Source organism: Psammomys obesus, unplaced genomic scaffold (assembly GCF_907164565.1).
Source record: "Psammomys obesus unplaced genomic scaffold, mPsaObe1.curated_primary_1811, whole genome shotgun sequence".
Classification (NCBI taxonomy): Eukaryota; Metazoa; Chordata; class Mammalia; order Rodentia; family Muridae; genus Psammomys; species Psammomys obesus.
The window spans coordinates 19,612,270-19,640,247 of NW_026596079.1; the positions used below are offsets into that span (position 1 = coordinate 19,612,270).

At 37.6% G+C, this 27,978-nt stretch overlaps 1 protein-coding gene across 1 annotated transcript; it reads left to right on the plus strand.

The window, feature by feature from the left end:
* LOC129690588 (solute carrier family 22 member 22-like) lies at positions 1-27,863 on the plus strand. Its single transcript, XM_055626270.1, has 10 exons — positions 1-402; positions 3,351-3,454; positions 9,023-9,177; positions 9,635-9,803; positions 10,642-10,765; positions 15,003-15,118; positions 16,173-16,387; positions 20,392-20,500; positions 24,894-25,097; positions 27,794-27,863. Exons 1-10 carry the CDS (start codon positions 1-3, stop codon positions 27,861-27,863), a joined length of 1,668 nt encoding a protein of 555 aa, XP_055482245.1.
* Positions 27,864-27,978: the final 115 nt, after the last annotated feature.

Here is a 27,978-nt window from a genome sequence, read left to right on the forward strand (position 1 = left end):
ATGGCCTTTGATGAAATTCTACATCATGTAGGTGACAGTGGAAGATTTCAGATTTTGATGATTGTCCTTTTCAACATTTTATCTTTGCTGTCATCCTCTCATGACTTCATGGAGAATTTTACAGCAGCCATCCCTGATCATCACTGCAGAGTAAATCTTCTGGACAATCCAATAACTGAAATTAATATCACCATGAACTTGACTACTGAAGCTATGATGAAGGTCTCCATCCCAATGGGCCCAAATCAGAAACTGGAGCCATGTCGTCGCTTCCGGCACACCCAGTGGCAATTCTTAAATCCCAATATATCAACCTCTAACATCACCGAGCTGGAGACCGAGCCATGCCTGGATGGATGGACATATGACCACAGTGTTTTTACTTCTACCATCGTCACTGAGGTAAGATACTTATGTCTAGTGAATTAACTAGAGAGCCCTGACGTTGAGTCATGAGATGTAAGATCATTTTCACAAAATACTGAGAGTAAGGAGGCGAAGAGAAGCTCTCTCTCTCTTTCTCTGTGTAAGTACATGTCTATATATTTTTAAGAGTGCTATAGCTTCAAAGTCAAGATTTGTAAACTTTCATCTTTGGCACATACTTTATATTTCTATGTTTATAGTTCATATGCATCTTTCTCCATATATTTGAAAAAAGTAACACCATCATTCTACACAACATTTAACTGCCTGTGGTGATTGCATTCAGATATTATGCTCAGTACTCAGCTTACTTGGGTTTAACTTCCTAGATCTATTCTTGAACAGTTTTATATTTCAGTTTATTTATAGTTAAGGCAGAACTGCTTTATATACTGTTATTTAGGAAAATTTCTGGTTAATGCTGTTATCTGAACATAATTATTAAAAATTCTACTTTACTACCTAAGATAATACTATTTAGAGTATTTGCAAGACATATACAAGACATTTAAAAGCAGAAGTTCTCAGCAATAAATTCTTTGTAAGGGATGGGTTCTAGAGGTTATCACTCCTATCTTTGCTAGAATTTGAGCTGGTTTGATATTTTGCATATCTGAGTAGGTAACCATAGCTCCTCTGACTTCGTGAATTGGACAGTTATGATATGTTCAGGATATAGAATTTTCCCTGAGCCTTGGGGGGCAGATAGTGGTTAATAAACATGTAAAAAAACTGTTTACTTTAGGACTGAACAGTCAGTCTCTTTTTCTAAGCTATTGTCTAATTACGTATCTCTTCATTGATTGATACCTACTACTAAAAGAAGCTTCTTTGAGCAAGACTGAGAACAGTTAGGTCTATAAGTATACACATAAATATTTATATGTATATTAGTTAATATTTTATTGTTGTGATAAAACATCATAGTCAAATCAACTTATAAAAGAAAGATTTAATTTGGTTTATGGTTTCAGATGATTAGAGTCCATAATGGAGGAGTGAGAGCTCACATCTTGATCTACAACCATAAGGCAAAGAGAAATCACTGGCAATCTTATGAGTCTTTTGACACCTCAATTTTTACTCCCAGTGACACACATTCTCCAAAAAGACAACAATTCCTCATCCTTTCAAAAAAAGTTCAACCAAAAGGGAAACAAGTATTCAAACATATGAGTCTTGAGGTCATTCTTATTCAAACCACCACAAGAAAGCAATTTGACACTATAACTATTGAACAAAGTTCTGTCCCCCTATGAAGGTAGATGACCTCTGTAGCCCTGGCCTTTTGACCAGTATTGCCACACCAAGCATGAAATCTTCCACTGTAACGCAGGCCTCAGATCCAGTGGAAATGTAGTTAGTTATGCCATGATTGTTAAATCATATCACTCTTACACGAATGGATACATCTCTTTTTAGAAATGGTTTTTCATATAACCAAAACCTGCTCTCAGACTAAGACAAATATCTTACATTATATTAAAGATAATTAAGCCCTCTTCATTGAAGGTTGAAATTGTAGAACACAGATGAAGAAAATTTAACTATCTCCATTTGCTATAATCACATTCCCATTAAAATTTTATTAAGCTATTAAGAAAAATGAAATTATGAAATTCACAGGTAAATTGTTGGAGATGGAAACTATTATTCTGAGTGAGACAACCCAGAGCTAGAAAAAGAAATACTGCATACTTTCTTTCATCTTTTCTTTAAATGTTAGTTTTGAATCTTCACATATGTGTATTTTGTTTAGAATATTCATATAAGTCAGGCAATTATTAAGGGGCAATGAAAAAGAGTTTCAAGAGAGTTGATATAAAAGTTTAAAAAGGAGTAATGGAGTAGATTAATTAATAGATTAGTAGTAGATTAATTAGTAGATTAATTTTGGGTTTGGGAGAGGATAGTAGAAGAGAGAACAAAACAAAGGAAAGGAGAAATGACACTAAAGCACTTAGGAAATATTCATGAATACCTACTATAATAGAACAAAATTTAAGTTTTTTTAAATATGCAAATGACAACTAGATTGAGAAATAAAACAGGAATTTAATACCTTTCACAATATTCTAAAAACAAAAACAAAACCCCAAAATATCATGACGTAACTATAACCAAGCAAGTGAAAGAAATGTATAGGAAACATTTTAAGACACTGAAGAAGACATCAAAAGATAAAAACAACAACAACATAAAACCCTCTTTGTTCATGGATCAGTAGGATTGAAAAAGTGAAAATGGCCATCCTTCCAAAGCAATCTATAAATTTAATTCAATTTCCATCAAAATTACAACACAATTCTTCATAAAAATTGAAAGATTGATTTTCAGAAAACTCAGAACAGCTAAAAAATATAAAGAAATAAAGACCTGCTTGAGGTATTATCAAGTTGTACTACAAAGCTATAGTAAAAAAAAAAACAAAAAACAAAAAAACCAAAAAACATAAAACCACATTGTAGGGCTTAAAAAACAAACACATTGATCAATGCAATCAAATGACAGATGTCAGTTTTCCTCCTCTCTTTCCAGTCCCACCTTCACACCCCATCCCCTTTTCCCCATCTTTCTCTTTGGGGGTATAGAATGTATATGTTCCATTTGAGGCTAAGCATTATGCAGTTCACCGTCCGCTCTGACAAGAAGTGGTATATGCACTAATTTGTGCATATAGATGTAAGTCAGAGAAGCCACATTAATACTGTGTACATTTAGTAAAATAACAGTAGTAGGCTCTCCCCAACCCATTGTCATTTTTAACCGTAAGTTACCTAGAATGTAGTCCTTGTCAATGTTAAACATTAATTACAGACTATTTCCTATTATCCAAGAAGTTTATTCTCTAGTTATATTTGGAGCCTCTTTTCATATCCTAAATATAATTATTCGTTATGATATTTTTATTCACTCTTTTACAGTGGAATTTAGTATGCGATTTTCAGTCATTCAGATACTATGCACAAGCCACCTCGTTGGCAGGACATGTGCTGATTAGTCCTCTCTCTGGCATTGTTTCTGACAGGTAAGTTTCATTTTTTGACAAAGAATACCTGTAAAACTGTTTTTAAGTAGCGATGGATCAGTGGTTAAGAACACTTACTTCTCTTTCAAAGGACAGGAGGTTTGATTCCCAGCACCCATATGGTAGCCCCCAACCATCTGAAACTCCAGTTGTAGAAGATCCACGACCTCTTCTGCCTTCCTCAGGCACCAGGCATGCAAGCAGTAAAAAACTGTTTTTAAGGACTATATATATTTATTAAAAATTATGAACATTGACAGAATCTAGGTAGACTGAGTGCAATATAAATGATAGGTGTGTTTCAAAGGGATAACTAACAAACCAAGGTCCTTTGTGGCTATTGTGAAGGCTGTTGTTTCCCTAATTTCTTTCTCAGCCCTTTTGTCTTTGGTATACAGGAGGTTTCTGATTTGAGTTAATTTTGTATCCAGCCATATTGCTGAAGGAGTTTATCAGCTAAAAGAGTTCTCTGGTTGATTTTTGGGGGTCGCTCATGTATACTATCCTATCATCCATGAATAGTGATACTTTGACCTCTTCCTTTCTGATTTGTATCCCTTTGATCTCCTTTAGTTGTCTTACTGCTCTTACTAGGACTTCAAGTTGAAGAGATATAGAAAGAGTCGACAGCTTTGCTTGTCCCTGATTTCAGTGGGATTGATTTAAGTTTCCTTCCGTTTAGTTTGATTTGGCTATAGGCTTGCTGTATATTGTCTATGCTATGTTTAGGCATGTGCCTTTTATCCCTGATCTCTCCAAGACTTTAAACATGAATGGGTGTTGGATTTTGTCAAATGCTTTTTCCACATCTAACCACATGATTATGTGGTTTTTCTCCTTCATTTTGTTTATATGGTGGATTACATTGATGGATTTCCATATATTGAACCAACCCTTGCATGCCTGGGATGAAGCCTACTTGGTCATGGTGGATGAAATATTTTATGTGTTCTTGGATTCAGTTTGCAAGTACTTTATTGAGTACTTTATTTGCATCATTGTTCATTAGAGAGATAGGTCTGAAGTTCTCTTTTTTTATTTGGGTCTTTGTGTGGTTTAGGTATCAAGGTAACTGTAGCTTCATAGAATGAGTTTGGTAATGTTCCTTCTGTTTCTATTTCTGGAATAGTTTGAAGAGAATTGGAGTTAGCTCTTCTCTGAAGGTCTGGTAGAATTCTGCGCTGAAACCATCTGGACCTGCGGTTCTTTTGGATGGAAGACTTTTGATGACTGCTTCTATTTCCTTAGGGGATATAGGACATTCAATCTATTTACCTGATTTAATTTTGGTAAATAGACTCTATCAAGATAATTGTCCATTTCTTTTAGATTTTCAAATCTTGTGCCATATAGGCTTTTGTAGTAAGATCTAATGATTGTTTGGATTTCCTCAGTGTCTGTCATTATGTTCCCTTTTTCATTTTTGATTTTGCTGATTTGGACAGTTTCTCTCTACCTTTTAGTTAGTTTGGCTAAGAGTTTGTTTATCTTGTTGGTTTTCTCAAAGAATTAGCTCTTGGTCTCATTGATTCTTTGAATTGCTTTCTTTGTTTCTAATTCATTGATTTCAGCTCTAAGTTTGATTATTTCCAATCACATACTCCTCTTGGGTGTGTCTGCTTCTTTTTTTTTCCTAGGGCTTTTAGGTGTGCTGTTAAGTTGCTTGTATGTGATATCTTCAACTTCTTTCTGGAGCACATAGTACTATGAACTTTCCTCTTAGCACTGCTTTCATTGTGTCTCATAAGTTTGGGTAAGTTGTGCCTTCATTTTCTTTGAATTTTAGCAAGTCTCCAAATTCTTTTTTCACTTCTTCCCTGACCAAGCTGTCATTGAGTCAAGAGTGGTTTAGTTTCCATGTGTATATAGGCTTCTTGTTATTTCTGTTTTTTGGTGAGGTCTAGTTTTAGGTCATAATGGTGTGATAGGATACAAGAGATTATTCCAATCTTCTTGTATCTGTCAAGGCTTGCTTTGTGCCTGACTATGTGGTCAATTTTTGAGAAGATTCCATGAGGTGTTGAAAAAAGGAATACTCTTTTGAGTTTGGGTGAAAATTTCTGTAGACATCTATTAGGTCCATTTGATTTAGGACCACTGTGTCGTTATTTCCCTATTTAGCTTCTGTCTAGATGATCTGTCCCTTGGTGATTAATTTTAGTTGAAAGTCTATTTTATTATATATTAGGATAGCTACCCCAGCTTGTTCTCTGGGTCCATTTGTTTTAAAAACATTTTTCCAGCTGTTTACTCTATCTTTGTTGCAGAGGATATTTTTTTTGGATGCAGCAGAATGTTGGATCCTGTTTCTACACTCAATCTGTTAGTCTCTGTCTTTTTATTGGAGAGTTGAGTCCATTGATGTTGATAGATAATAGTGACCAATGAACATTAGTTCCTTTTATTGTGGAATTGATGGTCTTACTCTGATTCACTGCTTGTTTTCTTTTACTTTTTGTTGGGAAATTATCTGTATCCTATGTTTTCTTGGGTATAGTTGTTTTCGTTGGATTGGATTTTTCCTTCTAGTATCTTCTGTAGGATTGGTTTGCTGTGTAGATATTGCTTAAATTTAGTTTTGTCATGGAATATTTTGTTTTCTCCATCTATGCTGATTGAAAGCTTTGCAGGGTATAGTTGTCTGGGATGGCATCTGTGGTCCCTTAAAGTCTGTATGACATCTGCCCAGGCCCTTCTTGCTTTCATAGTTTCTGATGAGAATTCCCATGTGATTCTGATAGGTCTACCTTTATATGTTACTTGGCCTTTTTCCCCTGCTGCCTTTAATAATTTTTCTTTGTTCTGTAGATTTAGTGTTTTGACTATTATGTGACACGAGGAGTTTCTTTTCTGATCTAGTCTATTTGGTGTTCTGTAGGCCTCTTGTAGGTTTATGGAGATCTCTTTCTTTAAGTTGGGAAAATTTTCTTCTATGATTTTCTTGAAAATATTTTCTGGACCTTGGAGCCTGGAATCTTCTTTTTCATCTATTCTTATTGTTCTTATATTTCATCTTTTCATGGAGTCCTTGATTTCTTGGATGTTTTGTGTTTGGAATTTTTCTGATTTTACTTTTTCGTTGGGAGAAGTATCAATTTCTGCGCATGTATCTTCAGCTCTAGAGATTCTCTTTTCCATCTCTTGTAGTCTATTGGTGATGCATTCTACCTGTTCTCTACTCTAAAATTTGGGCCTTCAGGGGCAAATGAGAGTGTAAGAGATCCATCAGCTTAGTGTGTACACTGTTTGTCCGCTGGGCAGAAAGACCCTTACTCGGGATAGCCACTTCTGTTTTCTCAGTCATAGAGCTTGGAGGCTCCCGTTAGGGCTAGCTGCCACCACTGCAGACCTGGGACAGTCTCATGCTTGGAGGTCTTGGGAAGCTTGTACAGCTGACCCCAGACCTGGAAGTCCCTGGGAAGCCTGCACAGCTGATCGCAGACCTGGGAGACCTGTACAGTGGCCCTCTGTGAGGCCCATAGAGTTTCCAGCCACAGCCACATAACTGGTAGGTCAGTACAGATTCTTTCTGGGAGACCTTGGGAAGCCTGTACAGCTGCACTTAGACCTAGGAGGCCGGTACAGCTGCCAGCTGCTACAGAACTAGGAGGTCTGCCTCTGCTGTCTCAGTTACTGAGCAGGGATGTCATTGCTTGGAGCAGTGGGCACTGTGGGCCTCCTCTGCTGAGGAGAGAGGCCTGTCAAGGGGAGGTGTAGGGGGGTTGAATATTCGCCACTCTCAGTCCTAAGAGAAGTCCCCCGGTGACCTGGATCCAAATGGTCTCAGCCCACAGGTTGTCCCCTCTCACTCAGGAAGCCTCAGTGTCCAAGTTCTGGCTTCAGGTGCCTCTCCACTCACCAATTCTGGAGTTTTAGATCCTGACCCTTCAGGCAAGGTTGGCACTGGTTGCCACCATCTTGGATCTCCCTGCTATGTGGTTTTTACATTTAAAAAAAGATAAAGTATGCTTAAAGTATTCATTTATTTATAAATAAATTTTCTAATGAACTTAAAAAATACATTTGCCTGAAGTCTATAAGAATGCTTGTGAACAGGAGGCAAAAGTTTTGAGTATGGTGCCTGCTCAGAGAAATTTCTATCATGAAAAATATAGAGTTATGAATACATAACCGCTTCATATCCAGATAAGTAATGAGGCAGATTTTAAAACTTCCTCATAAAGGGGAGGAGGACCTCCCCTATCAGTGGACTCGAAAGGAGGCAGGGAGGAGATGGGGGAGGAAGGGGGATTGGGAGGGAAAGAGGGAGGGGGCTATGGCTGGGATACAATAAATATTTATGGGGAAGGATATAATCAATTAATGTGTGTGGATATGCATTGCAAGAAAGAAGAAAAGTTAGTATTGAAACTTACGGAAGTGTACCTTGAAGGACAGGGTGCTAGAGCATGTAGATGACTGGAATGTGGGGCTTAAGTGCAGGAGGGAGTGTGGGCGCTGGCAGTGTTTGGGGGCACAATGCGCATGTTGCCTAAATACCTCAGTGGCCCACAGGTCTGTCTTACTTTCCTCCTGGTATTCGGATCTGTGGGCTTCAGGAATTGTTTACCTGGACTCTACGGATAAGGGAGGTCCTCCTCCTCTATTGTCTGACCCTATCCTATCCTATCAGGTCCCATCAGGACTGTCTGGATCCTCTTCTGTGGGTTGGCTAACTTGTCCCACCAGAGAGAAGTGATCAAGGAGCAGGCAACTGAGTTCATGTTAGAGACTGTCTCTTCTCCCCTTATTAAGGGAACCACATGGAGACTGAGCTTTCTATGGGCTACATCTGAGCAGGAGGTCTAGGTCCTCTCTATGCATGGTCTTTGGTTTGTCTAGGTCTTCTCAATATATGTTCTCTTTTTTTATTTTTCTGGCTTTGTTGGTCTTCTTATTTGGCTCCTATCCCCTGCAGGTCCTTTTTTCATCCTCCTTCTTCCATAAGACTCCCTGCACTCTCAATAGTTAAGAGTGCTTATTGATCTTTCAGAGGGTCACAATTCTGTTCAGATGCTCCCTTCTGGTCTCAAGGGATACCTGCATGCAACACACACATGAACACACACACACACACACACACACACACACACACACTCGCAAAAATGCATACACTGAAGAAGGACTAGAAGGAGGACTGGAGAGATGACTCAGCAGCTAAAAACATTGGGTGCTCTTCCAAAGGTCTCAGGCTCAATTCCCAGCACTCATATGGCAGTCCACAAGTATCCATAATTCAAGTTCACTGATTTTTGCTTCCTTACACAGACATACATGCAGGCTAAACACTAATGCACATGAAATAAAAATGAATAAAATAACAAAAAGAACTTAGAAGTATTCAGTGTGATGTCTCAGATCTGAAATAGTGAATAGTGCTGTATTAGATACATAGTGGCTCTGCATTGATATTTATGTACAGATGTGTGACTTTCATTGTTGCAGTATGGTAGCACAGGCTCTCAGATTACAAGGATCTAAGAGTAATGGGGATTCTCTGGGGCTGTGACAATGATCTGTATGTAATCAGTTGTTAGATTTTTCACTGCTTTCATTACTGTTACACAGGTTTGGAAGGAAGCCATTGTTGGTGTATTGTTGCTTAGCCTATGGGATTTTGGGCACCTACTGTGCCTTTGTCCCCAATTTCTCCCTTTACTGTGTTTTGAGATTCCTGCTTTCTGCCTCCATGAGTACTGTAATGAACAGCTCTCTTATCCTTGGTAAGTTTGCCTTGATCTGCATACATGTATTGCCTTACATTCTTGAAATCTTGGTATTGTGCTGGTTTTGTTTTTTGTTTTGTTTTGTTGACTTGACATAAACTAGAGTCATAAGGAAAGAGGGCACCTCAATTGATGAAATGTCTTCATCAGAATGGACTGTAGGCAAATATATGGGACATTTTTTCTTGATTAATGAATAATATGGGGCGACAGACTACTGTACTGGGTTACACAAGAAAGCAGGCTTAGCAAGCGATGGAGAGCAAGCCAGGAAGCAACCTTCTCTATGGTCTTTGTTTCAGTTCCTGCCTCCAAGTTCTTGCCCTTACTTCCCTTTATGATGGTCTATAACTTCTAAGATGAAAGAAACTCTTTCCTCCCCAAGTTGCTTTTGATCATGGTGATATACACACCACTAAGTGCAAACTAATACATAACTCTTCTTTTCTTTTAGTTTTAGAAGAAATGTCAGTCAAGTGGTGCACCACAGCTGTAATACTAGGTGGACTGTTCATGAGTATTGGTCAGGCTGGGCTTGGAGGACTGGCTTACATGATGTCAGACTGGCACAGACTGCAACTTGCTTTTGCCTTACCATACTTCATTTTTTCTCTTTTGTTCTGGTATGTGCATTTTGATTTGTACTAAGCCATTAAACTTCAATGATCATAACATATGATAGTGTTGTTATATCCATTGAGGAATATTTTGCCATTTACTCATGTACTCTGGCTTGTTTTAAGTGATATATGCAGAGAAATAAATGTAAAAGCCTTAACAGAAAAATCAATAGCAGGATAATTCCTTCAGTTAATTTATAAACTTAAGTGAATGATGGCTCAAAATTTCATATAATATTACTTTATTCTTCACTTGATTCTGAGTTCAAACCATAGGAAAGTCTACATAGATGACAGTCAATGACAGACTGATTTGAAAATAGATATTTTTGATCTTTCTTTAAGGAAACAAGAAACAGTCTTTTTTATATTAAAGCAACTATTCTGGTATTCTTTAAAACTTTAATTAGTCTTCTCAGGGATAAACACAAGATATTTAAAATAAAAAATATAAAAATAAGTATTTTTAATTTGGAATATAAACATTTTGTATTTAAAAATTGTGAATCTCAAATTACTGTCACATATTAAAGTGGCAATAATTTTAGAATTAGAGAACTATAAAACACATTCAGATTTTGAGTAATGGAGTCTTTATTCCTCTTTAAAAATAAAAATCTTTTTTTTTTCTAGCTGTGAAAGTGTATTAAAAGGCTTAGTAACAGGGTATGACAGTGTGATTCATGAATAAGTTGATAAGTTGAAGGTTGATTAAATCCTGGAATGTCCTTTATTGGTAGGAGGGCTAATAATGGTATAAGATTAACCTTTTCCTGGAAAAAACAAGAATGTCTTTGGGCTGGAATATGACCTCTCTTTCTACTAATCTCTTTTTAAACAGCTTGGGGCCAGAATCTGCCCGGTGGCTCATGACCACTGGGAAAATAGACCGAGCACTAAAGGAACTACAGAAAATTGCCTCCATCAATGGAAAGAAAGACATTGCACAAAATCTAACTACTGAGGTATTAGACACACATTACAATTATTTTTCAATTCCTTTCTACCATCAAATAATAAAAACCGCAGTGAAATTATAGAAAAACATACCCAAGAACTAGAAGAATTTGGGGACATATTCAAATTAAAGTGTTCACTATTATTATTCTTTTCAAATGTCTTTTAAATTAAAATATACTAATTAATATATTTTATTAAATTGTTATTTAATATATTAAGTATATTAAAATATTCCCTCTTCACTTTCCTTCCTCTAACTCCCCTAACGACACCTCTCTCCTACTCCCTATTAAATTCGTGGCCTCTTTTTTCTTTAATTGTTGTTGCTGTATATTTACACCTGAATATATAAATATAGTCTTTTCAATCTACTTTGTGTTATTTACATATATATGATTTTAGGGTTGACACCCTAGTATTAAATAACCAAATAGAAAACCTATTCCCTCGAGAAGATTATTTCTCCTTCTTTCAACATTTATTAGCTTCCTATAGCTATTTGTTTGGGTGGGTACCTGTGAAAGACATATCAGCATGTCTATTGATCTTGTCATTGTCCAGGTCTTATGTAGATAAGACATATTGTTCAGATATCAGGGCTGATGCGCCCCTGTCACTTCTGAGACAGAATAATATAACAGACTTCCTGATCCTCTCGCTCTTACTATCTTTGCTTTCTTCTCCCTTGATGTTTCCTGAGCCTAAGGGTACAGGAGTTGTGAAGTAGATGTATCAACTGGATCTAGGAATCTCATGGTCAGTTAGTTGTTCGTTTTATCTAGACAAGTCGAGGTTTTCTATAACGGTTTCTGTCTTTAGCAGAGAGAATTTTGTTTGATCAGGAATGTAAACTATACTTATCTATGGGAATAGAAGGACAAATATGCAGAAAGCAGTTAGAAATTATATTGGTTTAGTGAATTAGTGGTAGAAGATTCTTCTCTAAGATCTTTAATTTTTTAATTTTTTATTTTTTATTAATTACAGTTTATTCACTTTGTATCCCCCCATAAGCTCCTCCTTCCTCCCCTCCCAGCCCCACCCTCCCTCCCCCTTCTTCTTGATTGCCCCTCCCAAGTCCATTGATAGGAGAGGTCCTCCTCTCCTTCCTTCTGATCTTACTCTATCAGATCCCATCAGGAATGGCTGCATTGTCTTCTTCTGTGGCCTGGTAGTGCTGCTCTCCCCTCAGGGGGAGGTGATCAAAGAACAGGCCTATCAGATTATGTCAGAGGCATTCCCTCTTCCCATTACTATGGAACCCACTTGGATACTACGCTCTCTGTGCAGGGGTTCTAGTGGGACTTGGAAAGGATCATCCTGAGTGAGCTGTCCCAGAAGCAGAAAGACACACATGGTATATAATCACTCATATAGACATATAACATAGGATAAACCTACTAAAACCCTGAACATCTAAAAAAACTAATCAAGAGAGCCGACCCTGACTAAATGCTCAATCCCCATCCTGATAGGCAAAGAGGAGAGACATCAGAAGAAGAAGAAAACAGGAAACAACCTAGGAACCTGCCACAGAGGGCCTCTGAAAGGCTGTGCCCTACAGACTATCAAAGCAGACACTGAGGCCAACTGACGGGCAAAGTGCATGGAATCTTAAGTAAGAAGTGGGAAATAGTAAGATCTGGAGAAGACAGGAACCCCCCAAGGAGAGCAACAGAACCAGATAATTTGAACACAGGGGTCTCCCCAGGGACTCATATTCCAACCAAGGAACATGCATGAAGATCTTTGATTTTGATAGTTCTAGGTAGTTGGCTTAGTTTCCAGTACCAAACAGCATTTCCTATCTGTTGAGTAGGCCTTAAATTCAATTAGATAGATATTGATTACTTCCAAGATATGCCACTATCATACCATTAGTGATATCTGATGATGCTGGTCATTGCTGTGATTCCTACACATCACATCTGGGTAGGACTATTGGTTATTTCCTTCATTTGGCCACTTAGACAACACCTTCCAGCACTATAACAGCTAGTACTCAAGGAGGAGGTTAGATCCCCCTCAGACCTTCCAAGTCCTGTGTTCAAAGTGCATGGTGTCTTCAGCAATAGGGAATTACCTTCAACCTCTAGGAGACAACAAATGCAAAGTCAAAAGTCTGTATTATATTGAAAGTCTCTTGGACAGCCCTGACTAAGTGATGCTATTTCTTCTGCTTCGTACTTGTTTTTTTGTTTTGTTTTTGTTGTTGTTTTTTTGAGAATGTATTTATCTTTGTGTGTGCACTGTCATCCCAACTATAAAGATTTGGAGCTAGAAACCAAAGGTAGGACAGAAAATGTGGCAATAAATACAATATTTTCTAGCTTGAGCCATTTCACCTGCAAAGTTTACAGTCTTATCTTTTTTCTGCTAAATTAGTTTATTTGTTCCACATTTTTGTTATTCACACATCAGTTGAAGAATGTTTAGGTTTTGTCTGTTTCCTAGATGTTACGAAGTTAGTGGTAGTGAGCATGGATGTGCAAATACCCTTTTGAAAATATGCCTGGGGTATGTGATTTTCAGCTTTATTATAAGATTATGTTGGAAATATGAAAATAATTGAGTATAGGATGGGTAGGTGTTTAAGAAGTCCACATTATGTGTGTCAAACTGGGCATGGGAGGAAAGGAGGTCTCACAGACTTAGTAATTTGGTTTCTAACCTAATAATTGTAAAAAAAATAATTGTAATAATTGTAAGTACATCACCAATATTTTCTAAATAGAAAAAAAAACATTTTGAGAATTTCCTACCCCACCTCCAATTGGTTATCCTATACCAAGTGCTCATACAGGAACAACAATGCAAAAAAGGCCATGAATTTGGCAGAGACCAAGGGGGTGCACGTGATGGGTTCAAGAGAAGAAAAGTTACGATATTACTATATTATAGTCTGCCATGAACTCAGTGGCAGGCTCTCCGGTCACCTCCCTCTGGGGGTTGCAGCCTTGCCAGGCCACAGAGGAAGACATTGCAGACAGTTCTGATGAGACCTGATAGGCTAGGGTCAAATGGAAGGGAAGGAGGACCTCTCCTATTAATGGGAGGGGCATAGGTGGAGAAGATGGAGGGAGGCAGAATTGGGAGGAGATGAGGGAGGGGACCATAGCAGGGATACAAAGTCAATACATTGAGAACTAATATTTTTTTTTTTATGTGTCTAACAAGTTCTGCTTGCCTTGATGTATCTTCATGATTGCTAGGTGAATTTTAGTCACTGTACTTATTTAGTAAAAAAGAAAAGAAGTTAAATAAGCCTCGCTTTGTCCTGGATATAATGTAGTATGTAACACATCTAGGTAAAATGATCTAGTAAGGTATGCTGGAGATTTGTGTTTCCGAGGTCTGTAATTACAGGCATCATAGACAAATAGCTAGATATAAGTATCTTCATTCCTGATCACTCTACAGTTTCTTTTCAATTTTAATCACAGAAATAATTAGCTAAATAATATATAATAAATAAGGTTAGGATTATATTATACATCCTTTAGGTAATTGTTTCTATGGTTCAAATTAACATAATATTGCATACTATATTAATATTTAAAGGATATGTAATATCTTCATGTATATTTATATAATAGAAATTTTTTAGTAGTTAACCAGGTAAAGGACTTGACTTATCATGAAAGGGCTATTAATTAATCATGTGTAACTAGTAGTGGGGATTCCTAGGGAGAGCTTGACAACTACCACTCAGTTTGAGCATCATTTAGATACTTAGGACTGTGTCAGACTACATGGCACCAGATAATTTAGGAATTATTAAAGTAATTTCTATAATTGTTATCAGGAAATAGGTTCATAACATATATATGCTTCATCATTTAAACATTTTAAAATCTATTTCTCTTATTTTTTATTTATTTGCTTTAAAGAATTTTTCAATTGTATTTACTAGTCGTTTTGTGTGCATGTGTTGGGGACACGCACTTGAGAGGAAAATCATGTGGAAGTTTTAAGACATCTGTGTAAGTCAGTTCTGGGCATGTCCTGTGGGTACTGGGGTTCAAGTTAAGTCATCCGGCTTGGTGGACGGTGCCTTTACATAAAGCAACCCTGCCAGTCCTGCTTTCCTTTTAGATGGCCTGAATATAAGCCATGATACTCTGGGCTTAGGAGATATTCCCTCGTGGTGCATGACAGCAAAGAGTACTGGAATATAATTTGTGGAGAATTTGTTTCAAACTTCTGTTCAACCTAAATGTTTTGATTTGATCTTTTTTGAAGTCTTTGCGATCTAAATTTAAGGAAGATGTGAATTCAACCAGAAAACATGCCAAAATAAAGAACATCATTATTAATCCGATCATGCGTAAAACAATGCTGTGTTTTTCCAGCGTAATGTGAGTAGTGTCACCCATCCCTTTGGTCTTCTAACACAAGGTCAGCTGCTTCAGCATAATGCTAAGCCCTTTGAGGAATGTCTGGGGTAAACAAACACCTTCTTTCCTCCTTTATTCAAGACAGTAGAAACAAAAATCATATTCAGGAAAAAATTTTAAACAATTCATTTGGGCCATGATTTTTGAAATGGTTTATGGAATGGTTGCAATGTTCAGGAACTGTAGAAATGTAACCATGAATTAAAAGGCAATCTAGACCTCAACTAATTTTCACTAAATGAAGAGAATGACAAAGCAAGTTTTCAATTAAACTGTTCAATTTCATTTATACTGCAATACAGTAAGCTTACATACATGACATTGAAATCAAATCCACACAAACTTCAAGTTTTGCTCAAGGCTAAGCATCATGAGTTTCTGGTTTAATCTCCAATTATGACAAATGTGCATCTTTGCAGCCCACTGGGCAATTGTACGAAAACAGTGGAAGGGACAGAATCAGTTTGAGTGATAATACATTTCCACAAGACAATACAGGTTAAAATTTACAGATTTCTCCAGTGAACTTACTTCTAGTCAAAATTACAGGATAAGAAAAGAAGACCCCAGGATAAATCATTTGACTTTCCTAAATATACACGTACTGCATGGTCAGTTTTTTGTACTGTACCAAGAGTGGCAAGAGAAAGATGGTGAGCCCATGCTTTTCTAGACAAAACAAAAACAAAAACAAACAAAACATTGTCACTAAAAACTGCTTCATTCTTCTCTACACTTCAAATGTGGTGTAAGTTCAGAATGTTTTTTAATATAAATTTATTTATATAACCTCTATTTGATTTACTGACAATTTTTATAATGATCTTATTTTCATATTTTTCCTAAGTAATTTCTGTGACATTATAAAAGTCCATTTCATTCCATATTTGGAATGCTCAGTTTTAGTTTTTAAATGAAATTATGCACACACACACACACACACACACTCATTGACCCCATAATAAAATGTTTTGATTGCTCAGTTGGTTGAATGTGTCTATGTGCTTTCTCCCAGTTTTGCAGAAATTTTCAGCTCTTTTGGCATCTTGTTGGATATTCGAATTTTGGGAAAGAACATATTCCTCACCCAGTTTCTCCTGGGAGCAGTAGACATACCCAGCAAATTACTCACATACTTTGCACTAAGGCATGTAAGACGCCGTCCTTTAACAGCTTATTTGCTCCTTTCAGTTGGAAGCTGTATTACCATCACCATGTTTCTACCTGAAGGTGAGACTTCCTTGGTATCCCAGAATCTTATTATTAGTGTATATCTATGTAGACATGACTTTCCAAATAGATCATGTAACTGACGCTGCTGCCTAGAAGGACACTAGACTATTTATTTAGATGTTTATTTTATTTTCAATTACGTGTGTGTATATGTGTGCGCACATGCATGCCACGTGCATGTGCCAGCATGTGTGTGTATGCTCTATGTGAATGTACAGGTACTTGAATGCGCGGGTCTATGAACGTGGGCGCCCTAGGAAGGAGGAATGTAACTGTTAGAGGTAGATGTGAATGATGTGGTTTTTATTTCCTCCTATAAAGGGGTGAGTTAAGAGACTTACCCAAGCTGTACAAATACACTGCTTGGGCTGAGCCCAGAGCATTTCTTTCTTTATTTTAGCTACCCCTAGGCCTAGGCCTGGAAGCTTCTAACATCTGGACAATCTTCTGTAAACCCAATCCTTGAAAGTTTCAGCTTCCAGTCTCCACCTCCTAACTTAGGCCTACAACGCTTCAACCTCTGAGACTTCCTGCTGAATAAACTCACTTTCACTGGCTGGTTCAACTCAGCTGTTCAGGTCCAAGCTCCTCTCCAAACAGACTGATTCAATCTTCCTTCTCTCTTAGCTTCTGACTGAATTGCTTTGCTTTGCTGCAAACTAATTCTGGCAATTTGTTCTAATCTTCTGGCTTCTCATTCTCTGGCTTATTCTTTCTCCAACCTGCTTCTATAAAACAGTCCTGGTGAAACTGCCACACAATACTCTCACTGCACTCCTCCACCTCCCCTTCCTCCTCTTGTTGCTCCTCCTCCTCCTCTCACTGTGATGCTTTTAAGTAACCTTTGTTTCCTGTGCTGCTCTTATGAAAAAGTGGTGTATCCCTAGTCATCCATTCTAACCTTTCTCTTTCATCTCATTGTCTGCTCCTCATTTAGACATCACTTTCAAACTTGCCTGCTCTCTTCTATAAATGAATCTTAACTTTCATTGTTTGGGATTAAAGGTGTGTAGTCAGTGAATATCTATATTCCAGCCAGATCATATAGACCTAGAAGAACTTTAGATGTGATATGTTGATAAAGCAGACATGTTGCTGGATTAAAATTCTACATAAGAGATATTGGATCACCTGGCAATGGAGTTTTAGCAAGCTGGTCATAAACTACTTACTGTGGGGGCTGGGAAAAAATATGATCCTCTGCAAGAGCAGTAGGTTCTAACACCTGAGCTGTTTTTCCAGCTCCCTATTTACTGATTTAAAGAAAATTTTCATATCTTAATATTAATTGATTTATTTATATTGATATGAAATCAGTGGAAGGGATAGAATTACTACAAGTGATTCTTCTACAAAACAATCAAAGTTAAAATTTGTAGCTTTCTCCTGTGAGATTTACTTCTAGTTAAATTTCAGGATAAGAAAAATGATCACAGAAAAAAATTATATGATTTTCATAAATGTGCATGAATTGCTTAGAGAACCCTTGCACTAGATTAAGAGTAACAGGAGGGGAGATTGAACACACAAATCTCTATGACATTCTCATAGTATACATTTGGAAGTCAATAAAACTTGCATTAGTTGGTTCCCTTCTACAGCTTGGGCTTCAGGGACCAAGATCAGGTCTTAAGGTTTGGTGGCACCTTTACCAGCTTAGCCATGCTAGCAGCTCTGCACTCTACTTCTAAGTCTCGACATTATAAATTCTGTGAATTTCTTAATAAGAAGGATTCCAGCTTTATAGCTTCCTTTAAACCTGGAAGCTCTAAATCAGATTCTACTAGGATCTAATTATGTATCATCAGTGAAAGCACAGTCGTGTGTGGAAGGCCTATATCAACAATATTGCTTGGCATGAAGACAGCATGGGGAAAGAAAAGTAACTACACATGAGTAGTTAGAAGAATCTCTCTGGTGCCATTCAGAGAACCCCTAAATCCAAATAGGTATTATTTGGTGAAGAAGCACAAAAAAATGATGTAGGAGAAAGATACACCAGGAAGTGGCAGGAAGACATGTGGTTTGAAAAATTAGTGTCATTGTGTTAATTACCTGTAAATAATGAGAAGGTAAGAGATAAGGAAAGACTTGATTACAGAGTATTTTCATTATCTAGAAGGTATTCTATTGAAGCTATTCACCAATGGGAAAGGTTCTGCTGGAACGACTGTATCTCAGAGTATTTATTTAAATAATGTAAGGCTGAAACAATGGACTATGACTAGGCTGCATTGTAGACAGGTAGGATAGATGAAGGAAAGCTGTCTTAGAAAGAGAAAAGAGGGCATATGAAGTCTGTTAGCTCCCTTTTGTGCTTGTGAGTAGTACCTGCCAGGGAGTAACTTAAAGGAAGGGATTTATTTTCATTTGACGGGATACAGTCACTATCATGGTGGTGAAGGCATCATGGCCAGTGGCTCCATGAAAGCATGAGTGTGTGGCTAGGACTCTTTACCTTCTAACATCTTGGTGAAATAAGAAACCTAAAGGAGACAGGAAGCAGGACTGAGTTGTAAACTTCAAGTATCCAATGATGTGCTTCCTCAGGGATACTCCACCTACACATACATAGACACACACAGACACAGATACAGACACACACACAGGAATTGGGTAAACTGGGATCTTTGTTGGAGAAACTGTAGCATCCTGGAAACTCACTGTATTTTTAATACAATACACAGTTGAATACAGAGGCAAAGTTTTTACATATAGATAGGCCATAAGGTGGGATTATGACATATGATAAAAAAAAAAGGACAGAGTTATACATAGCTGAACAAAGAGGTAGGCATAGCTAACTTCAATAGGAGCACTCTGTAGGGGAGAGGGTCTCAGGCCATAAATATCTTGGGGGAGAGAGCAACAGTGGACACTTCTTGCACACACTGTCAACATTTTCACAAGACTACAGGAAGGCTGTGCCATCCCTGAGAGTCTAACCCTACAAGAGAAGTGAGTGTTAACATTTTCCCATGAGTCTGAGTCTAGGGTTCTTGAAATAGCCTGCTCATTTCCACAACACACACTCACCCAAGACTCCATTCACTTAGAATGGTCTACTTTCCACAATCATATCTAAGTACTCTGTCTTTATTTCTGTTGATGCCTCTGTTCATTTTTACCCAAATTATTTGAATTTTTGTTAAGCATTTTTAGCAGTCCTTTAATTTTTTATTTTTTTATATTAGTTACAGTTTATTCACTTTGCATCCCAGCTGTAGCCTCCTCCATCATTCCCTCCCAATCCCATCCTCCCTCCCTCATGTCCTCCCTGACCCTCTCTAAGTCCACTAATAGGGGAGGTCCTCCTCCCCTTCCATCTGACCCTAGCTTATCAGGTCTCTTCAGGACTGGCTGCAATGTCCTCCTCTGTGGCCTAACAAGGCTGCTCCTCCCTCGGGGGAGGGGGAAGAGGTCAAAGAGCCCACCACTGAGTCCATGTCAGAGTTAGTCCCTGTTCCCCTTACTAGGACACCCACTTGAGTGCTAAGCTGTTTGTTCCCGTTCTATAGATTATATTTTCACTCTATTGGATTTCACATGCCTTGTTCCATGTCTTTAAGGAAAGTTTCATATTTTATTGTTGAATGTGATTTTGGAAGTGGATCTTTACATATGACTTTAGTCATATCAAGACAAGTTCATTTTATGCATAATATTTCAATTAAAAAAGATTTTAAAAATTATTTCGGTGTTTTTTTGTTATAGTCTGGCTTGTTTTTATATAATTTTATTATTTTTTCTTTTTTAGGTTCCTATTTTGTTTCTAATGAAAGATAGCAAGAAAGGATGTGGATTTGAGTGGAGAAAAAGTAGAGAGAATATACAAGGAGTTACAGGAGGGAAACATAATCAGAATAGATTTTCAAAAGTAGTTCTTGATTCAAGATAATGGCTTGGTTGTTATATTTTAGAAAATATTTGTAGTTTTTTTTAATTAGAGGTTAATAAATATTGACAAAGTAAGCATTTTCTCCTCTTAACATGGTTTTCAGAGATGCATGTCCTGCGGCTTATTATTTTCCTTTTGGCAAAAGGATCTTATGCTGCTTCCCTTTGTGTATTTTCGGTCTACAACCAGGAACTCACACCAACAGCACTCAGGTGAGAAAAGAAATCACAACAGTTCATCCTGAATATTGTTGGAAGCATCTAGATAGTGTAAATGAGTAGAACAGGCATCATTTTAAGAGGCATTTCCGGCATTTAGCCTAGTTTACAAAAGGTTCGATGGTTTGCTGGGAAAATAGGTATTCCATTTCTTTTGGAAGGAATAGTCTATGGATATCTGTTAGGTCTATTTAATTCATACTGTTGTTTAGCTCTGAAGTGCATGCTGATCTTTAGTTTGGATGACCTTTGTCTTAGGGTTACTAACTAAGCAACTTAGGGTGGGGAAAGTTTATTTAGTGTATACTTCCACATCATAGTTCATCATCAAATGAAGTCAGGACAGAAAAGAAGCTCAAGCAGAGCAGAACCCTGCAGGCAGGAGCTGGTGCAGAGGCCATGGAGTAGCACTGCTTACTGGCTTGCTCTAAGTGGCTTGCTCAGCTTTCATTTTTGTAGACCTTAAGACCACCAGCCCAGTAATGGCACCACCCACAATGGTCTGTACCCTCCTATTCAATCACTAATTAAGAAAATGCCCTACAGGCTTGTCTACAATCAGACTGTATGGATGCATTTTCTTTTCTAATTTTTCTATTTATTACAATTTATTCACTTTGTATCCCTGCTGTAGCCTCCTCCCTCCTCCCTTCCCAATCCCACCCTCCCTTCTTCTTCTCCCTCCATGCCCTTCCCCAGTCCACTGATAGGGGAGGTCCTTCTCCCCTTCCATCTGATCCAAGCCTATGAAGTCTCATGAGGACTTGTCTGCATGGTCTTCCTCTGTGGCCTGGTAAGGCTGTACCCCCGAGGGGGAGGTGATCAAAGAGACAGCCACTGAGTTCATATCAGAGACAGCCCTTGTTCCCATTACTAGGGAACCCACTTGGAGACTAAGCTGCCATGAGCTACATCTGTGGAGGGGTTCTAGGTTATCTCCATGAATGGTTCTTGGTTGGAGTCTCAGAAAAGATCACCATGCCCAGATTTTTTGGTTCTGTTGCTCTCCTTGTGGCTCTCCAGTCCCCTCCAGGTATTTCTATCTCCCCCTTCTTCCATAAGATTTCCTGCGTTCTGCTCAGCCTTTGGCTATAAGTCTCAGCATCTGCTTTAATACCCTGCTGGGTAGAGGCTTTGAGAAGCCTTCTGTGGTAGGCTCCTGTACTGTCCCCCTGCATTTTCTTAATTTGGGTTCCCTCCTTTTAGATACCTTTAGCTTGAGTCAAGTTGACACAAAATTATACAGTACAAACTGTCTAAATGTGAGTGAGATATATGTGATGTGATATGATGTGATGTGATGTGATGTGATATGTAGGTCTCTCTTTCTGCATATGTATGTGTGTGTTTGTGTGAGTGTATCTGTGTATGTTTAGGTTTATGAGTCATTAAAGTAAAAAAAAATAGAAAGGAATATACATGAGGGGAGAAGAGAAGGAAAAAGAGAGAATAATGAAGTGCATGTGACATGAAAAGGTGGGAAATCTGTTGGGGGAAGAACCTGGAGCAGGAGGATGAGGAAGGAAAAATGGGAGGAAAGAGAAATAATGACAAAGCAAAGTTACAAATGTATGAAAATATCTTAACTAAACCCATTATCTCATAAAGCCCACTTAAAATATTAAATAAATAGAAAGGATCCTCCAACAACATTCAGAGATAAATCATTGACATTTAAGCAGCAGTTGAAAGAATAATTCAGCAGGTAGAAATATTCTGTCATATTGCCCCAAGTTCCTCTACATCACCATACTTTTAAAACTCTGGTCATGTGTAAATTGCAGAACACAGACTATTATCTTCTTACTCTATCTCTTCAGGCTTAAAATAATAACCTAGCTTAGCCTATTACTTTGCATTGCTGATGGCTCAAAGAAAACTTGTGTGCAAACTTTGAAAGGCGCTTTCCTGAAGTTGTTTTCATGTACAAAACCAAAATGTTGCATACTGAGGAATGGTTGACTTATAGCACCATAACTGGTCCTATGACACAGCTTTAAACATGCATATATGTCCAAGAAGATTAGAGCTTCATGTTCAACACTGAGCCTTTCCTTTGCAAAACTGAGCCTTTATGTTTGTTTGCCAAACATAACACTCAACTCAGTATTCCTTACTAGTGAATTTTCCATTACCAATGGAAGAACTTTCTAAGTTTTCTATCTTCAAATAAAGAATCTTGGAATATCTGGAATATGTAAACCATTTAACGTTTAATGGGAGAATATCAGGCAACATGGAAAAGGAAACTTATTTTGGAAAAGTTACTGAAAATCTTACTTTTTGGTTTATGGTTTACATTTCTTTGTGGTGGACTTTCCTCCTTCTCCTCTTCCTCTTCGAGCTTTTACTGAAAATAGCTTATTTTCTCACATAATATATTATGATTATGACTTTCCCTCTCTCTATTTCTCCCAGAGTCACCCACCTCCTTTCCCATCAGAATATGCTCCCTTTCTGCCTCACATTAAGAAAAACAACACGTTTTTAGAAGATAATAATAAAATACAACAAAATAAAATATTATGAGGTTTAACAACCCCCTCCCAGAAAACCTATCAAATCAGTTAAACAAGACTGACAAACAAAAGGAAAAGATTCTAAGAAAAGGCACAATAAACAGAAACCCACTTTTTTACACATTCAGTGATCCCATGAAACACTAAACTTTAAGCCATAATATGTACACAAAAGGTCTAAAACAGACCTGTGCAGGCTCTGTGCTTGCTGCACCAGACTCTGTTAATTCATGTAAGCTTTTCTCATGTTGATTTAGAGGGCCTTGTTTTCTTGATGTCCTCCATCCCAACTGGCTTTTACATTCTTTTGTCATCAAGATTCCCTAAGATCTGAGGGGAAGCATTTGATGAAGACATCCCACTTTGGGCTGAGTGTTCTCTCTCTCTCTCTCTCTCTCTCTCTCTCTCTCTCTCTCTGTGTGTGTGTGTGTGTGTGTGTGTGTGTGTGTGTGTGTGTGCAAGTGATGCCTGGCTTTGGGTCGCTGTATTTGTTTCCATCTCCTGCAGGAGGAAAATTTTCTGATTAGGGCCAAAGAAAGTACAAATCTATGAGTATAGCAGAATTTTATTAAAAGTCACTTTTCTCTACTTTTAAAAAAATTCAAGCCCAGTGGTATGTGGTTTTACCCTAGGTCCTTGAGCTACGGAGTATCTGGCTCTGGGTGTCCAGTATGAGTGCTATTTCCTGGCGTGAGCCTTATGTCAAATGAGACATTGTTTGGTTACTTCCCAAGCTTTGCGCCACCATTGCCTTACCATATCCTGAAGGCATGACGTCATTATAGATACAATGGCAACATGGGGACCTCCTGTAGCATCCAATATTTATTTTCTTACTCCTTTATTTTACTAAACAAAAAATTTGTAGATTACTTTTGGTCAGTTGGTCATTTTTACTATGTTAATCCTACCAATCTATGATCTTTCCATTTTCTCATATCTTCTTCGATTTTTTCAGAGACTCAAAGTTCCTCTTATACAGGTCTTTCACTTGCTTGGTTACAGTTACACACCAAGATATTTTATATTGTTTATGGTTATTATGAGGGTGTTGTTTTCCTATTCTCTTTCTTAGCCTGTTTATTGTTTATATACAGAGGGGCTACTAATTTTTTGAGATAATTTTTTATCTAGCCACTTGCTGAAAGTGTTTATCAGCTGTAGAAATTCTCTGGTAAAAATTTTGGGGTCACTTACGTATAATATCCTATCATCTGCAAATAGTGCTACTTTGACCTCTTCCTTTCCAATTTGTATGCCCTTGATCTCCTAGCAGTAGGGCATAAGGAGTCTGAACTGGACATCTCCTGTAGCCAGGCAGGACTTCCAGTGGAGGGATAAAACACTAACTCACTCACAAAACCTTTAACTCAAAATTTGTCCCGCCTATAAGATGTGCAGGGACAAAGATGGAACAAAAACTGAGGAAATGACCCATGCTGAATACTCCATACTAAAATAACATCCGTGTTTATTTTAACTTTCGATTTAGTTTATCTTATTTTATCAAGTTATCCTAATATTGCGTTCCATGAACATTGATACAATATCTGTTTTGTCCATTTTACAGAGGACAAAAGTAAAAATAACAGTGTATGTATACTGTGTCAGCAACAAAATCTATAGCTTTAAACACCATGTACTATGTCCAAGAGAAGCAAAAGTCTGTGTCTGTATGAAAATAATGCTTATTATGGGACACTAGAAGGCACTGGGATATATATGACATGTATACAACATTAGCAGCACTGAATGCTGGAAAACCCATGTTGGCCATGGGTGATCTCAGATATCTGTACTGAAAATGTTGCGCTTCAATAGACCAAGCTTCTCGATTCAGGTTTGGCATTTCTGTTCTCTTTTTGAAGGTCAACTCTAGCTGGCATTTATAGCATGGTTTTTCGATTGGCAGGAATGCTGTCTGCCCTCGTACTTGTTACAAGAAATTATTTTGTACACCTTCCCATGATTCTCTATGGAATCCTACCCATAGTAGCAATAATCAACGTCTACTTTCTGCCGGAGACCTTTAATCTTCCATTTATTGACGATATCAAGGATATGGAGAAAAGGTGAGATCTTGTGTTGGTGCAGTTTCGTGGAAAGGAAAGTTGTGCAATTTTAAAATAGTTTAGGATTACATGGTAGACTTATACACTCTAATTTGATAAGAGTAAGAATAGAATATTTTGTTAATATTATATCTAGTAATACATGAATATCTATAAGATACACAACTCTGATTTCCTTTTACAAAATAATTTTATTATATACATTTATGTATTTAAATAACAAATGTCTTAGTATCTTATAGAACTTTGCAACTTAAAAAGTGTTTATTTGTCTATTATTTTATATAATCTATGATTTGGAATGTATAATTTCTATATTTCATGCTAGAAAATTTAGTATCATCTATCTATCTTCTATTTATCATCTATCTATCTACATCTATCTATCTATCTATCTATCTATCTATCTATCTATCTAGTCAGATAATTTATATGTATACTATAAAATCAGAAATATATATGTGAAAATTCAAAACCAGAATTTCAAGCCAAATCTTATTTTATTTCTGCTTTTCCTAATGGGCTTAAATGTTATACATTAAGCATTATCATCATATTGCACAATCATTTTTTATTTTATAAATATCCTGGTTGTAGTCCCATTCCTTCTCCCCTCACAGTTCCACCCTTTCTCCCCCTTTCCCCCTTCTCCCTGCCTATTCCTCAGAAAAGGGAAGCTCCCTTTCCCATACATCCCAGCTCATCAAATTGCATTCCTGGGTGGCTTTCTGGATTATGTTTAGATATCTTTCTTGTACAGTCCACAACTGGCTGCCTAGAATATGGCACTGCCCACAGTGGGCTGGACCTTCCTATAACAACCAATAACTCCTGTCCGCCCAACAATCTGTCCACAGGCCAATCTGATCTGTGCTAAAATTCCCTTCTCAAGTGTTGCTTTGCTATGTCAAATGAAAACTTAAAGTTAACATGACAATATTCACATAATTATTCACTTGGTAGGAGTAAAAGTGTTTCTTTATTAAAATAAATCATACCGTATACCACCTTAAGCATCATCTCCGTATGACTAGTTTGTTTCCAGTCAAGTTTATCTTTTCATTGTTTGCCTAATGTATGTGCTGACACAGTGACTGACATAGATCTGCTGACATGCCAGATGTCCACTACACTTTTTGTTCTTTAGACTATAGTTTTCAAACCAAGATGACAGGAATGCCTCATGTTTCATATATCTTTTTTCATAAGCATGTATTATTCGGGGAAAGTAACACTTTTCTGGTATGCCAAAAAAATGAACATTGAATTAAAGTGTAAAGCTTTGAACTTTACTTGTAAAAATATCTGTTTTAAGTAACTGTGTAAGTTGGGTGAGTTATAAAAGATCGCAGAGTTCCACTTAAACATCTTTCAAATGGTAATGTTAATTCAAGACTATTTCTTTTCTTTTTTTTTTCACAGTACTAGAGGAAGGTTTATTTAGACAGATTTATGTCCACATGAAACGCTTAGACTTGCATCCTAGTACATATGGAATTCTGAGTTTATTTTTGTGTGAGTGTTTTATTTTTTTATAATTTTTATTTTTTTATATTAGTCACAGGTTATTTACTTTGTATCCCAGCTGTAGGCTCCACCCTCATTCCCTCCCAATCCCACCTTCTCTCCCTCATCAATTTCCTGCCCCTTTCCAAACCCACTGATAGGAGAGGTACTCCTTCCCTTCCATCTGACCCTAGCTTATCAGGTATCTTCAAGATTGGCTGCAATGTCCTCCTCTGTGGCCTAGCAAGGCTGCTCCTCCCTCGGTGGTGGTGAGGGTCAAGGTGGTGGGGGTCAAAGAGCTAGCCATTGAGTTCATGTCAGAAATAGTCTTTGTCCATACTAGAGAACCCACTTGGATACTGAGGTACCATGGGCTACATCTGAGCAGGGGTTCTAATTTATATTCATACATGATCTCAAGACTATTTCTTTAAGAATATGTTTCACAGGACAGGAGCCTACCACAGAGGGCCTCTGAAAGACTCTACCCAACAGGGTATCAAAGCAATGCTGAGATTCTTAATCAAACTTTGGGCAGAGTGCCTATGAAAGAAGGGGGATAGTGGGATCTGGAGAGGACCGGAGCTCCATAAGGAGAGCAACAGAACCAAAATATCTGGGCACAGGGGTCCTTTTTGACATTGTTACTCCATACTAGGACCATTCATAGATATAACCTAGAACCCCTGCTCAGATGTAGCCCATGGCAGCTCAGTATTCAAGTAGGTAGCCTAGTAAGGGGAACAAGGACTGTCTCTGACACAAACTCAGTGGAGGGCTCTTTGACCCCTCCCGTGAGGGGTTAGCAGCCTTGCCAGGCTACAAAGGAGGACAATGCAGCCAATCCTGATGAGACCTGATAAGACAGGGTCAGATGGAAGTGGAGGAGGACCTCCCCTATTAGTTGACTTGGAGAGAGGAATGGGAGGAGATTAGGGAGGGAGGGGATTGGGAGGGAATGAGATGGGATACAAAGTGAATAAACTGTAATTAATATTAAAAATACAATTTTAATTAAAAAATTTCCAAGTTAAGAAAAAGAATATCTTTCAAAGTCTGAATGAGTTTTTAAGAGAAATGTGTAATCTCTAAGTGTGTAGTACAAGAAAACATCATTTATATATTTTTAACATTTCGCTTGCACCTTTATGCCCATTCATCTGCTGTTTTTCCTATTTTTTTGATTCTAGGAGTGGATTGATAAACAAAAGCATCAGCAAAAAAGAAGAGCAAGACTTCTTGGAAACTACTGAGTGCTAAGAAACCAAACCCACAGGATTTTCATTCTTTATTTTGTTCTGTACACAAGAGCCTTTACCGGTTGATGTGCAGTCACAAATATACTCATTAAATGAACCTATTGCAAAAGCAAATC